The sequence below is a fragment of the Numida meleagris genome, chromosome 20, assembly GCF_002078875.1.
Source record: "Numida meleagris isolate 19003 breed g44 Domestic line chromosome 20, NumMel1.0, whole genome shotgun sequence".
In the NCBI taxonomy this organism is placed as follows: Eukaryota; Metazoa; Chordata; class Aves; order Galliformes; family Numididae; genus Numida; species Numida meleagris.
The window spans coordinates 4,017,337-4,032,817 of NC_034428.1; the positions used below are offsets into that span (position 1 = coordinate 4,017,337).

The 15,481-nt window shown below is 57.2% G+C and overlaps 1 protein-coding gene across 7 annotated transcripts in view; it reads right to left on the reverse strand.

Annotated features, from left to right (window-relative positions):
* CASZ1 (castor zinc finger 1) overlaps positions 1-15,481 on the reverse strand; it is a 152,544-nt gene that overhangs the window by 58,717 nt on the left and 78,346 nt on the right. Inside the window, exon 1 of one of the 7 annotated variants that reach the window (XM_021374631.1) lies at positions 15,299-15,448. The exons of 4 other annotated variants lie outside the window; for them this stretch is intronic. In XM_021374631.1, coding sequence (XP_021230306.1) covers positions 15,299-15,347 — 49 coding nt within the window. In that variant the 5' untranslated portion in view covers positions 15,348-15,448. Of the gene's footprint in view, positions 1-15,298; positions 15,449-15,481 lie in introns of those variants that run through there. 2 more of the 7 variants (XM_021374626.1, XM_021374625.1) reach the window with 2 other exon arrangements.

Genomic DNA, 15,481 nt, shown 5'->3' on the forward strand with positions numbered 1-15,481 from the left:
GAAGGGAGCGCAGGAAAATTCCCAAACTCATCTTGTTTCCCTGGGGTGCCAGGAGGTCCAAGAAGCACCACGAGTATTTCTGCTGGGAATCGAGTGAAGATGGGGTGAAGGGTAAGGGGGGAGAAAGGAGCTGAGGAGCCCTCCAGGACCACCCCGCTGCCTGCGCCGCACACACGCACGCAGAGGCTTACTGGTCCGCGCAGGGCTGTCAGGTAAATTAGATCTGAAAGCTGACAATTTCTGACCATATTTCCTTGATTATTTCAAACAAATGCACACCAGCCGCTGTAAGGAGATTAAAGTGACATAAACGTCCCGAGTGGGAGGAGGGAGGGCAGAGAATTCAGGTCACCCCCATCCGTCCCCCATTTGACAGCCGCTATATCGCTATCCAATCCAATAAAAAAATCCCCCTCTTTTGCTTTAATTAATTTTACAGCTAGCTTGCTTAATTACTTTCAATCAAAATCCTCCTGCCATCGCAAAATTAGAGATGGTTGAGCTCCATTAGCCTAAATTCTTCATTTCCATATAGAAAGAGGCTCCCTCGGCAAAGCCAAGAGGGCTCCCTCCCGCTCGAGCCGCCATCGGACAGACGCCCGTCCGTCCCTCTGTCTGCCTCCAGCTCCTGGGCAGGGGCTGGGGAGCACAGCCAGCCCTGTCCCCACCACCCACTTCCACTGAGGGACACGGGCTGCCCTGCTCTGCCCTCCCACCACCTCCAGCCATGCAGAGGGAAGGATGCCGTGGGCAGGTCGCCTTCCATCTGCCCACTGTGGGGCCTGCTACCTTCCCAGGGAGCATCTGGCACCGGTGGCCGCCAGAAACACGACCCGTGGCCCACAGAGCTGTGACATTCCTGGCCTCCTGTATGCACCATTTGCACCACTCTCCCGCACACACAAATCATGAGCTGTCCCATTTCAGGCCGACGTAAAGCAGCCCCAACTGGTCTCCTGGCCACGAAACCTCCTCAGGAGCTGTGATCAAGCCACACAGGGCCGGAAGGGCGGCAGAAACCCAAAGGGAGCAGAGAGCTGGGCATGCAGGAGAACCAGCTCCATCCCAGGCATCGGCAGGCAACGGGGAGAACCACCCAGCTGCAGGTTGGCACTTCTCCTTCCCTTCTCCTCCGCTTCCTATGGCCTCCTCCTATCCCACTGCAAAGCACAATGCCCTGGAACTGCATCACAGACCCAGCTCCCAACATCCAGCACCCAGCTCCCAGCACCCAGCTCCCAGCACCCAGCATCCAGCACCCACCCACCGTGCAGGGCTGGGGGGACTCGCAGGCACAGGAAGCCCCGCTTGCAGGGAGGACGGGTCAGACCTTGCTTCCATGCAACAAAACCAAGGAGAGCCAAACACAGACCTGTTTTGTTTATAAGCTTAAATCTGAATCCAGTGGCGCATCTACCTGGGGATTTTAGATTAAATGGTTTAAGAAACTCAAATAGGCTTTTTAATCTGGTCAAATAAAAAGAGCCCTGAAGAAGCACAGAATTCACCCTGATGCTGGGAAGACAGCGGGGCAGGATGGCGTTCCGACACTCTGCAGCACCTCCCTGCCCTGGCATGGGACATTGTGTATTTGCCAAAACGTGAAAGCCCAGGATCCACCCTGTTCTTCATGTTCCCATGGACGACCCACTCACACCACGTAGTGTTTTCCTCCTCCTGCCGAGGCCCTTCCCCCTAATACCTGGCAGCATGCAAGCACGGTGCCAGCCCTGCAGCACCAGTGCCATCCAAAAGCAGCACAAGTACCCAAAGCCCTCATCTCCACACAGCACATTTGTGCACTGAGTGACCTCTCTGTACGATGGGCCAGCAGATGTGGAGCAGAGCAGGGTGGCCGAGACGAAGGATCCAGCAAGGGGACAGCAGCACTACAGGACCTGGGGAGCCTGAGGAGCACCTGCAGCCGAATCCTGCCTCAGGGCAGGAAGCAAAGGGCTCCTTCCTGTACCACATCTCATCACCTTCTGTCTCCCACCATCTCCTGTCCCTCATCACCAAGCTCCAGCTCCAGAAAGGCTCAGAATCAGCCTTGCCCTGCACATGCTCTGCAGTGAAATTCCCGACTTGTGTCTCGCCTGCTCCAATGCTCAGAGCAGCTGGGACAATAGAACAGAAAGGCCCTAAATCCACCAGACTCACCCTAAATAGCAGTGGCCCATAATTTCGCCTGACATCCAGGAGCTTGTTATTCTTTCCCCTCGTCGCCTGGCTGGAGCTGTTCAGACCCATCAGTGTTATTCTATGCATTAAACGGGAAAAAAAACACAACCCAACAACAGCCCAGAGAGTTTTCCAGCTTGCCCAGCGTGGCAGAAGGGGCACATCCCCAGCTGGGCTGGGGGGAGAAGGGAGAACCAAGGTCTGAGACCACACCAGGACCCCCGGACAGACCCTATACTCTTCCCTTCCTCTGCCCCCATCCCTGCAGCCTGTCACTGCCATGGGGAGCTTTAACCGCAGCAGTTTGGGGTTGGGACTTTTTTTTTTTTTTTTTTTTTTCCAGGCCAGCTCCAGCTGATTAAGGACCTGCAACAGGATGTAGGGATTACTGCGAACCTGGCTCGGGATCAGCTGGGGCACAGAGCCAATGGAGAGAGCGAGGATTGCCCCCAGCCTGGCTGCCAAGCCGGCACTCGTCCTGCTGGGAGGCTGCGAGGGCTGAGCTCGTGCTGGAACAAGGCCCCTGTCCTCGCTGGCTCTGCCGGGGAATGGCCCAAAGCCCACGCTGACAAACGTGCCCACAGGAAGGGACGGGTGGTGGGGACGAGGGAGATGTAGCTTTGAGGGCTCGCTGAAGAGAGAAAATCCCATATGGACTGGCTCACCCTGGGTTAAAGAGTGGTGTGAGGGGCAGGAGCATCCCCCACCTCCTGTCCTGAGCTGGCCAAGCCCCGGGATTTCCTGTGCCTCCTCCAGTGCAGCACCGCACAGAGCTTCCAGCAGATCTGAGGCAGTAACACATGGCAGAACACTGCGTTGAGCTCCTAGCCAGGAAGAAGTGCTCTGGGAAGGCAGCAACCTCAGCTGGCATGCAGAGCACAGCAGGGTCTGGCTTCTGGGGAGGCATGGAGAGCAGAATTAGCTTCAAGAAGGTTTGGGGGCTTTTTTATTTCTGTGAGTCTGATCCCTGCTTGGACCAGCAGCAGCCTCCAGCATCTTTCTAAAGTGACTGTCACTGCAGTGCCCAAGTACTGCTGTCCCCAGGGAAACACGTCCCCATGCTCAGCTCTCCCCCCACAAGCTGCTGCTCTCCTGCCGCTGCCCCCAGACCCCTCGCAGCAGAGAAACTCCAGAGTCAGCTCCTGCCGGCCTGGGGCTGCGGGGGGAAGGCAGGGCTGCATATTGCAGGCGGAGGCCACTGGGATACCATTGAAAGCCGCTAAATATGACCAGGTTAGCACTTTAGTCTTTAATGGCAGGTCACCATTAATAAACCCAGGGCCCTAGGGTGTAGTACAAGCCTCCCTCCCCCCTCGCCCCGAAATACTCATTTCATTAACTTCACTGCACGCGGCGCTCGGCACCTGTCAGAGCTACAGCAGCCAGGAGCTTGGCGAGGGCTAAGGACATCTTGGGGCAGAGCCACAGCTTGCTCCTGCCCTCCTGGCCCCAGGGGAAGCCAAAGGAGGTGGCTGCACCCCATCCCATCCCATTTCAGCACTGCATCCCATTCCAGCACCCCATTCTAAAGGACTGCACTGGCAAGGACAGCACGAGCCCCTGGGCTGGCCCTCGGGAAGTCGCTTCATGTCACCACGCCTGGCGTTCCACGTCTGCAGAGAGATGACAGCAGCACTGATGGCTGCGAAGGGAGGAAGGGCAGAGGGGAATTACCTTGGATCTAGGCTCTTGTAAAATAAAAAGCATTGCGCAAACAGGAAAGGCCAGGTCCTGCCCCCAGGGCTGCTGGGTGACCAGGGGATCGCCCCAGGACACCAGGTGAACGGGGCCATCACAGCAGAGTAGGGCTGCCACCACCCCATCTCCACTCACCCCCGTGGCTGCCAGCCCACAGGTCTGCAGGGCAGGACAAGGCGAGGGACAGCATGAGGCCAGCAGCTTCCTGGAGGGAAGGTGTGAGGGGAGAAGGGACAAATGCAATGCCCCAGCTGCCAAAAATCCCATAGCAAGCCTCTATCGATCTGCCCTACTTGGCAACTCAAGCTGCAGTCACCGTCTGTGGTGCCAGATCGATACAACCTGGGCGGACAGGCAGGGAGAGGCACTTTTAAGGGAAGGCAAAGACTTGAGGGGGAAGTGTTTTGATTTTCAGAACGCCTGAAGAGTCAAGGAAGAGAAAACACCAGGACTGAGGCCACAGTTTGGTTTGGACTTGCTTCAAATACATGCTGAGCCCTCTGTGCTGGCCCCGGGACCTCCTGCACATGGTGGCCCCCTCAGCTCTGAGCAGGGCCACGAGGGGCCGGGGCCAGGCTGGAAGCCACTCAGGCCCTGGGGGCACCCCCAGACCCAGGGTCCAGCAGCTGGCCAGGAGTCCCCATGCACCTCAAAGGGCCCCTGGGGACACCGCTGGGCCCTATGGGGCAGGGCAGGGCCTGGCGTTGAGAAGTTCAGGCCGAGTCCTCTGTACTGACACCAGGCAACACGGACACTGCGTCCAAGTGCCCCATAACAAGCCTTCAGCTCGCTCTGTGCCCCCAGCCCCATGAGGGCAGCGAGGGGAGGCCTAGGACAGGGCTGTTCCCGTGGCCCAGCACAGGGCCGGAGCCTTGGGCCTCACCTCCAAACGCCCTTCAGACGGCAGGCCCCGGCACGGGAGGGCAGCTGCAGTTGTTCCAATGCTTCTCGCTCAGCACAACAACTGTTGCGGTCCTTTTAGCACAAACCCAGCAACTGTTCCCAAAAGCGTGGCCTTCCTCAGCTCCCGGCCTTTCAAAAAAAATCCCCAACAAGCGATCTCCAAAACGCCAGCTTCTGAGTCAGGGCAAAAATGTTGTTAACAAAAACATCACTCAGGGGTGGGACACCTGCTCCCTGACAAGCAACTGGCCCGGCTGCCCATGGTTGGCGTATTACATCAGGCCCCAAAAAGAGCCGGGGACGGGAGGGAGAAGGGGAGAGAGTGGAAAAGAACAGACAGAGGGAGGGTGACAGCAGCGGGAGGCACAGAGACAAAGGCGGGAGGAGAGGGGAAGCAGGGGAGAGAGGAGCAGGCGCGAGAGCATGCGAGACAAGTGGGGTGAGCGGGCAACAGCGGGGCATATGGCAATGGGAGCACAGACGGGAACGGTGTGAGGGGAGGGAGAAACTAGGGAAGGCTAACAGGGCATGGGGAAAGAGCAGAAAAAGAGTGGGCAAAGCGAGGGAAAAAGGGCAGGGAGCAGGGGGGTGATGGGAGAGGGAAGATGAGAGGGTCATGGAGGGGAAGGGAGAAAGGGACAGAAGAGGAAAAAGGAATAAAAGAAATAAACAGGGGGAAGGGAGGGAAAGATGTCTATTAAAAACCTCAGTGCATAACACAAAATGTCAGGGTTTATAGCTTCATTCTTGGCATTGCTGGTACTGAGAACCCCACACAGAAATGTCACTGCTTGTCATGTTTAATCACCTGCTATTTGTTAACACCTTCGCTGCAAGGAGTCTGCCCCTCACCCCTCGCAGGCGTTCCTTTTGGAGGAGAAACTGCGAAAACACAGATCTGCCTCCCTGCTGCCCGCAGCCAGCCCCAGCCAGCCCCCAGCTCCAGCCTGGCCCCGCTCCTCCGCCCTGGGATGGGCCCTGTCACACTGGAAGGAGCACAGGGCGGTGCTGGGAGCAGGGGGGATGCTTTGTGGGCAGGGGGTATCGGGGAAGGGAAAGGGGAAGGGAGCAGAGGGGAAGGCCTGAGCCCAGAGAGCTGCCACGTGGGTAAGTGCATGGGGTGCCTGTCCTCCCTCAGGGATGTGCTGAAGGGCCCCGTAACACACACGTATCCCTTCAAGACTGGGATTCTCCTATCTGTTTGCTTGAACAGCAACTGTCACACGAAAGCAAACATCCAAAGCTATTAAACATGCAGCTACAGTTCCTTGCCCTGGCACCTGAGCTGGTGACTTTGCTCTGGTTCCTTCCTGCGCCTCTGACCCCATCCCATATTCACACTGGTTTTCCCCGGGGCAGGCACTTCCCACCCAGCTGCTAGACCCGGGGTCAGCACCAGGCAAGGCTTTTCCCTAGTATTTCACACATCTCGATTGGAAAGAAACCCAAAGAGCTCTGCCCTGCACAGCAGGGTTCTCTCATGCGAGCACTGGAAATCTAACTGTACATTTTACACGCTCACCAAAATAAATAAATCATACCCCCACCCAAAAGAAGAACAATCTAAAGCTGGCTGTACAAAGGTGACTAGTGCAGCAACTTTGCTTTACCCCAAGAATTGTCTCAACACAAATGCAGGCTCAGCTTCAGCACGCTCCCAACTGCTCCCAAATGCCAGGGAAGCTGGACTTCCCCTCTTGGAAACTGAGAGTATTTGGGGAGATAAAGAAATGACAATAGGATGAGCTGCGAGGGGACCCAAAGGCATGTCCTGCCCAACAGAAACGGGCAGCAGCACCGTAAGCTGCAGCTGTGGGACTGGGGGCTTCCCACAGACACTAAGGACACGCTGGAGGAACATCCCGAGCAGGAAAAGAAGCAGAAGTGCAGAAGGGAGGCACTTCCCTCTCCTACCCCTGCAGTACGGTTTTTAATCCAGTTTAGATTATCCAAAACAAGTGGGATGAGAACCCCAGAGTCCAGTGCAGGTAGCTCTGGAAGCCCAGCCCCAGGCCTTACAGCCCGGTCCCCAGCAGGGCTGGCGGCACACGCGCCCCGCAGCGGTGGCAGGGACGTGTGCCCCTGCCCCATGGAGCCACCTTGATCCTATTCTGGGAACGGGAACAGCACACAGGCCTCCCGCTGGCCCCTCGCCAGGGATAGAATTCACCCTTCTGAACGCAGGCCAAGATGATCTAAAGCGACTACTGACTTCGTTGCCCAACTCGAGGCACCTTACATGGGCCGATTTTTCAAGTGTCACTGCTCAGCACGGCTGCGACCCGGCCTCTCCGAGATGCCGAACACTCCATGTCCAGCCAAGCAGGGGGACGAACACTCCTCTCCTTTGTGACCACTTCCAGCCTGGTTAGGCCTTTCATCTTTTATCCCTCTCCTCTCCCTTCTCCTTGTTCTTTTCTTTTGCAGCTTTTTATGAATTTCTCCCAGTTTTCCTCCCTCTCCAGCCCTCAAGGTCATGCCGCTCATTTCCACACTGAATATTTACTCAGCGAGCCAGGTCCTTTCACAGGCGCTCACCACAAATATGCTTTCTGATAAAGTCTGCAGAAAAGAAACCATGCAACCCCAAACAATGTCAGAAATACATTCAACAATCCAAACAGGGCAGCATGGGGCTGTAAGGGGGTAAGATAATTCAATGGAGAAAGCCAGCAGGTAAAACCCGCTTGCAGAGAGGCTATGCCGCTTCCCTGCATTTCCACAATTATTTGCAGGAATGAGCCCTTCCCTCACACAGGGCAGTCCCCGTGACACCGCAGGCTGTGATGTCTGGGGTTGTTAGCTGCGAGTCCACGACTGTGGTGTGCTGAGCACAGCACTGCTCTACAGTGCAGGAGCAAGCAGCGCTGAGCCACACTCACCAGGCATCAGCACCGCTGGCATCAGTCGGAGCAGAACAGCACACAGAACGACTATGGGAGCAAATGTTCGGTCCTCCAGCATCGCTAAAGTAAACTAAAGAGAATCTGCAAGTTACAAGTCCTTCCGGAGGGTCGCAGCCCTGAAATAACAGAGTTGCAAACCACTCCGATTCCAAGCGCTTTCAGCTAACTCGTTGCTAGCAGCGCGGAGATGGTGAGTGAAGCGTGGGGATGGCCGTAACACCACCCTCAGTGGCACCGAGGCAGGATGCTGGCAGCCAGTCCCCTGCTGGGGACCACTGGGTGTCACCATGCTGTGCGGGCTCCTGCCACCTCCCCGGCACGGCCGGTCTCGTCCTGCTGCGTGCGGCTCACCCTCCCTCTCTCCCAGTGCGCACATGGCTTTAATGTTTTTATTACCTGTTTGACTCGCTGCCTTATTGCTTCTCCTCTTAATGGGGCTGTAACCGTGGAAACGAGGAATAAACGGCCACCAGAAAATGAGATGATTAAACAGGTCACCCTGGCAAAACAAACTCGGTGCTTGCGCAGCCCGGGTTGCAGACGCGGCTCCTGCCCAGGGCTGGGGCAGAGGGCGCGGGGCCACGCGGCGGTGGGAGCACAGCACCCATCCACCCACTGCATCCCGGGCAGCAGCCCCAAGGGACAGTGCTCCACACCCCCGGGGCGGCCGCACGAGGAACAGCATGGCTTGCTCAGGAAAGACGGAGGAGAACGAGGACGAGACGCATCCATGAAACAGGGAAAAAATAGCAGCTATTATGAATATAAATAGGCTGGACTGGAATCAAAACACAAGTCTGAGACAAGTTGCTGTCCCCTGCTGTCCCTGTGGCTGGCGCTGCCCGTGCCCACCCTGTGGCAGCTCCTGACGAGGGGCAGAGAGCCCATGCTGTCCCCACGTCCCCACGAGACAGCTGCAGCACCCTGCCAATGGCCTCAATGGCCAGGCCGTGCTCACTGGTGCTGGGAGGGCAGGGCTCTGTCCCAAGCCCAGCCACGTGTCCCAGGTGATGCGGGACATTGCGGGGCACGGACCTGGCAGGTAGCTGAGGTGTCAGGAGGCAGGGCACGGCCTCAACCCCCCCGTGTTGGCCAGGCAGGGTGCCCACGCAGCTCCATGCCCCTGGGGGTGACACCTGAACGCAAGGTCCCCCCCTCAGCCAAGCCGAGAGGCAACGCAGCGCAGACCAAAATGGTGTCGAGAACAAAAATAAAACCCCAAAATAAACACACCACAATCCAAAAAGCCCGATCATAAACCCTCATTCAAAGGAGCGAGGCTGCTGCCAAGGAGCTCGTCCTGCCCCGACCTGCCTGATGCCAGACAAGCCGGGTGCTGGCAGTCTGGGAAGCGCGGGCTGAGCTCGCCGCACCACGAGCAGTGAATTCAGGAGAAGTTGGAAGAGCAAAGTCTGGCGAGGTGGAGATGAGAGACAACTGCTCGAAGCACGCCGGCGAGTGGTTGTGCTTTCTTTCAAAAAAAACAGCAGGTGGTTTATGAAAAGGGCCTTATTCTTTACAGTAATTTGAGCCATATTTCATTGTTTGATAGAAAAATCATAATATTCATGACCTCCTTTAACTGGAAGAAGTTCACTCATCTGAATATCAGCCCACAGACAAATGGGGAAATGAAAAATAGAGAGAGCAAGATAATGTAAGGGAGGCGGAGAGGGAAGAAAAGGAAAGGCAAGGCAGACCCAGAGGTAGAATGGGAAGTCCAGGAGGGTGACAAAGAGCGATGGGACTGTGTGAACATGGAGAGGGAGGAGGACATAAAGGAAGGCTATTTAGCAAGAAGAGTTAAATAGCCTGGCACAGAAAAGGGCTGAGAAAAGCAAGAGTGAAAGGCTAAAACCACAGCAAGCCACAGCAAGGGAGCTTCTCTGAAAGTTTCCTAGCGCATAGAAGAACTTTGCAGAACTGAGATCTTGCCCTCCTGAGCTCCAGTTAATAACATTCACATGAAGAAGCACCAGGCCCTCTCCCCAGCCTCTGCTCCCCCGCCCTCTTCCGACCGGGTCCTCCTCTGCCAACATCTGCTGCCTGCCTCGGGACACGCAGATGGTGATGGCTCCAGGAGCTGATTCCTCTGCTCCCCCTGCTCTGAGGGCTGCACGGAGGAGAGCTGCCAGCCACGAACAGCACCGCACGGCTGCAGGGCTGGGTCCGACAGCACAGGGGGTAGGTGAAGATCCGAAGGTGTTTGGCTACAAAGCACGCCAAGGAGAGGACAAGGAAAACCTAACACATGCCCACGGCATTTGACCTGGCCCGAAGAAGAGAGGTCTGGGGACATGTTGGCTGAGATCTGGAGCTGCTTGGGCTTCCCCTGGTCAGGGGCTGCAGGAGAGGAGTGCGGGGTGGTAAGGAGGAGGAGGAAGAAGAGGAGGAGGAAGGGAGCCTGGGCGGGTCCGCTCCGGGAGTGGATTCATCCAGGCATCGTGCTGGCAAACACCATGTGGAGAGGTGGAGCTGCTTTAATGAGAAGATGCTTCTATGACTCAGGCCTCAAAGGGATTGGGACTTTATTATTTTATTTTTCCATAATAAATTATGCCCTGGGATGCCAGGTCTCGCCGGGTTTTTCTGGAAATACCAGACAAAAGCTGGTGTTGCTACCTGGCTTTTGACAGTTTCCCATGTATGGAAGCCGAGTTCCTGGTTCATCCCCTGCCCGGCCCAGCCAGCCTCGCTGACGCAGAGCCTCCCTGCGGGTCCTCCTGCCCACCCCAGTGCTGCAGCCATGGGGACACGGAGATGCCACAGCCCCAGCACTGCGCCCCGGCCACCCCTCCCCGCACCCCGCATGGCTGGCAGCCAGCTCCTCGCTTATCTCCATCGCCTCAGCGCCCAGCCCTGGCTCTGGGCTGCTCAGAGGAGGGTGATTATGCCCACTTTATAGATTAGAGTTACGCATCCCACACTGAACCCTCTGCCATGGCTCCCAGACCTGTTCTGGAGCTCCCCCGGTTAGATTTGGGCTGAACCTGGCGCCCGTTCAGCTCAAATCCTTGTGCTGCAAAAAGCCCTGCACAGCCAGCCAGCAGCACTGGGGGAACACGGGGGGGGACCATGCCCATCCCCTCCTGCTGACCACTCATCACAGCGATGACAGACACAGAAGCAGAACACGGAGCAAGACGATACCTTGAGAAGGCACCTGGAGAACACAAAGCTCAGCCCAACCCACCCAGTGCATGTGAGCGTCCACGTGAGCACCCAGGAGTGTGGAAGTGTCCAGGGCCGAAATGCTCGAGCAGGACCAGGTGACGGGGACGTAGGTGTTGGGTGTGGGGAGCACCAACAGAAGTGCTCCAGCAGAGCTTGGTGTTTCCTCCGATTTCACAAGAGGCCCTGCTAAAATGTCACCTCTCCAAGAGCAAAACATGTGCACGTAGGTGAATCATCCTTTCACACCCCAAAACCAAGAATGAGTGGCAAAATTCTCTAGGGAGGCACCAAATCCTCAGGGGATGGCCATGAAGTGCAGCTGGTGACTTCAGTCTTACCACCCTTTTTCCTTGCGTCTCCTCTCCACCCCTTGTTCTCCCTTGCCAACCTACACAGGTTGTTCAGCTTTTCTCCTGAGCATGAAACTGCCCTAGGACTGGAAGCGTGAAGCAGTTCCCCAGCCTCCAGGAATTTTCTGGTTGGTTCTCCATGGCACAGCAAACACTTGCCACCACCCCTAGCTCCCCAGCACAGTGAGCACCCCCCAAGATAGCCAGGAGAGGAGGACAGCAAATCTGCAAGTGAGGAATTCTTTAGGAAATTTAAGCGAGAAGATATGTTACACGAGCGAAGTGCAGGATTTTGCCTCACTGTAACTACTTATTCTCCAAAAGGCTTGAAGGGCTCTTCTACTTTCTGTAGCGACTGCATGAGCAAAGGAGGAGAACTTGAGAAAGAAGGGCCAAGGCCAGGCCCGCAGCCGCTCAAGGAGGACCACGATGAGAAGCAGCAAGTTTTCCTCCTGCTATCAGCGTCTGCCTCCATCTCCCCTGCGAGAGGAAACGGAGAGCAACAAGGTCCTGGTCCGAGGGGCTCTCAATCCTCAGAATGGATTTTACCTGTCTCTGAAAGCTGCCTCCATCTCTCAACCCCCGTCGCTTTCTCCTCAGGGAAATCAGTCTAAAAGGGGCTAATGGAACAATGTCCCTCTCTCTCCCCCCTCTCATTTTCTCTCTTTTTTTTTTATTAGCATTTGTGGAATTTATTCCCAAACTCTCCTAATCTTTCGTACACAACCATTTGATTTGCATAACCCAGCCCCCTCTCATAAAAACTGGCTGCTAGTTTAATTAAAAAATGTAAATTTGCTGTCATCTCGGGGCCTGGTGAATTAGGACGACATCGGCATTTTTTATTGCTGAAGACGTCCAAATTGATCCAGTCCGCGCTGAACCGGAGGGGAGGAGACGGGGCCGCGTGGGACTCGGGCTGCAGGTCCTGCCCCTCCCTGCTGCCAGCAGAGCTTCCTCGGCCCCTCTTGGCTCTGCAAAGAGCAGCTGAGGACGAGGAGGTGGCTCGTCCTGAGCCGCAGCTGACGGGGCAGTGTCACCCTGCAGTGCCAGTGGCCCAGGAGCTGTGCCCAGGTGGCACTGGGGCTCACCGAGCCCTGCGAGTGCGGCTCAGCCCCGAGGGACGTGGCACACACAGCACCCAGCTGCAACTTCCACAGCCTCCTCGCTGCTTTCCAGAGACTTTCCACCAACTTTTCACAAGGACAGCCTAGGGGACTGACTGAGGGCTGGAAGGGGGCCGGGAAGTCTCGGAAAACAGAGAAACTGATGGTGTGGAGGCTGCACACAAAGCACTTGCTCCTTCCCAGCTCAGGGGCCTGTCCTGCTCACAGCTGCTTCCAGCACATGTTGTCCCCCCGGCACTTTTCTGCAGCACGAGGCCGCAGCAGACCCCTCTGTTTGCTTACAAGGAACCTGGCTCACAAGGAGCAGGTCACGGGCAGAACAAGGTGCAGGCAAGGAAGCAGGAGCTTGTTAACCCAGGACTGACTTTCTCGTCTTTCTGCAAGTTAGTGCTCTCTAGCACCAAACCAGCAGGAGAACACCTACGGACTGCAGCTGGCTCTGCTCTTCAGGAACCAGCTGGGCCCTCCCAGTGTTGCAGTGGGCAGGTTAAGCCCTGCCCGGGTCAGTAATTCTGCAGTGGTCTTGGTGGGTGGCTGGAGGCACCTGGATGCTCCGTGCCCAACAAGCATCCCATGATGAGCACAACTCCCAAACCAACTGCGGGACTTGGCTGCAGAGCAGCAATACCAACCTCAGCCAAGCCAACTGCCCTCCAAAAATCTGCACAGCCAAAACAAAGCAAAAAAAAAAAAAAAAAAAAAAGCCTGGCACCAGCCCAGAGATGCTCCCATCCAGTGGGTGTTACAAACAGCAGTAACAAAACAAAGTGACAAACTGACCCTCTGGGTGGGAAATGAGGTTTCTCAATGTGTTCACCCCTAGGTTCCTCAGTGTCCATTCTGAGATCAGATCCTGTAATCTCATACCAAGGGTAATTAGGCTGGGGAACAGTTTCCCAAAGGAAGTGACAGGTGCCCAGTCACTCCAGATATTTACAACCTGGCTTGCAGAACACCACATGTAGGGAACATCTCACCACGGTCCCGGGCGCATGGACTCAGTCCATGAATTCTTTCCAGCTCCTGACCCTACGAAAGCTGCTGGCCCTAGAACGTCAACCCCAGCACCACTGGAGCCGAGGAGCCCTGGGAGGAGCAGGCTGTCAGAGCCCGCAGACCTGGTCCCACTGGGACCGAGCCCCAGCCCTGCCTCTGCCAAGCAGCAGCTGGCGCACGCAGCCTCGAGCACTGCCTCCGGGGAGCCGCAGCCGCAGGGCTTGGAGAGAATTCAGGAGGTGGCGAGGAGGGAAATCAGCTGCCCAAGCAGATAAGGGTTAGAGGTGGTGATTATGGGGCAGGTCTTTGCCCTGAGATCATGACAAGACGGGTTCACCCACACGCACAGACCATAATGCTGACTTCAACAGATCTCCCGGATCCTCATTTCCATGGCTCGCTGCGGCCCCGCGTTCCCATGGTAGAGCACTGAAACCCACTCTCCCCACGTGGCAGTGGGCAGGCTGCGCGAGCATCGCCTCCAAGACCACGGGGGACCCCTGGGGCACGCACTGCCTCTGCTGTCCCTTTCAGGGTGCAGCCAGCAGGAGCCACTGCACCATGAGCATCTGGCTCGCCCCATCACCATCCCAGGACCTGCAGAGGATGGAGGCTGGGGGCAGAGAGCTGTCTGTGATTCTTTAAAGCCATCGCCCTCCCGCACACCCCCAGCTCCTACGCTGCCCACGCTCCTGGATGCAGCGGGGAGCAGCCGCACACCCACGGTGGGGCCCAGCACCATGCCCATAAGCAGCAGCTGGCTGCTGGGTCCTGGGGGCCAGGGACACAAAACAGGCAGGCAAATAAATAAACAGACAAACAAATGGATAGATAGGTAAAATGAACGATGACAAAATTATCCTCTCCATCAAAGTATCTGAGTACATAGTTCAGGCCCGGTCAATCATCAACCAGTTTATTACCACCTTACTCCTCATTAAAAAAAAAAAATACAACCAGGCACACGCAGACAGGAGCCCAGCACCCGCTGCCCCGACCGAGGTGCTCACCGGCACGGGCCTGCCCGGCCCACGGCTGCCATTTGGTCACGGCCGGGTTTGAGATGCTCTGGGGTCGTGCCACGGCTGCCAACGAGCAGGTGACAGCGGGTCCTGAGCCAACTGCTTTGTGAAGCCCGTATGGAGCCCTGCCCTGGCTGCCCAGCGCCCGCAGGCCCCGCAGACATCCATCCCATCCTGCTGGCTGTGCCCGGCTGCACCTTGCCCGCCTGCCCCGGCCAAGCAGCAGACCAAGGGCTGCAGAAAGCCAGCCCCAGCCGCACGCCGGCCCCGGCGGGACCCGAACCCCCACCTGCCCCACTGAGGGCACCGGGGAGGGTGGGGAGCTCCCGCACAGCCCACAGGACAGGACGAAAACAAACCCATCCCAGATATGCCCGGGTTGGAAAAAAATACTCATTAAATGTAATAAGCAGCCTCCTCATCCGCCACTGCCTTGTCCCAAATAAATTAAATTCCTTTTCATTTAGACAGCACGGGAACCTGACGGGCAACCTTCACCGACCAGACGCCCAAGCTAAGCAGGGGAAAGAAATGAAAGAGAAAACAGCCCACACAACTCACAGCAAAGAGCGCGGAATCGTCGCAAAACCCCCACGAACTTCCCCTCCGCGTCCCGCCCGGCTGCCGGGAAGCACGGAGCCCGCCGGGGTCCCGGGGCGAGAGGGAGGCACGGAGCGACTTCCGCGGGGCGAGCGAAAGAAAAGTGAAAGAGCGAGGTGCGAGCGGCGGCACCTGGCGGGCCCGGCCAAGTTCGGGGCGCGGCGGCGGAGCCCGGCACCGGCACCCGGGGACAGCGCCCGGCGGGAGCGCGGCGCGGCGGGTCCCGCTCCGCACAGCGGTGCCGGTCCCGGTCCGGGTCCCGCAGCGCCACGCCGGGCCCGCAGCGAGCGGCGGGGAGGGGGGGGGGGGGGGCAGGAAAAGGACCATTGTGCCGTACTTACCATAGTCGGAGAGACGAAAGCCGAATTCACTTAAATAATCAACTTTCATAATACTTAATTAACGCCTAATTGCAGCTGATTGCCGCCGAATAACAAGTTGGTCACAGCACTGATGTCATCGCCGTGCCGGTCCTGCCCGAGTCACTTGGGCAGCGGGGCCGGGGGCGGGCGCCGGGCGCGGGG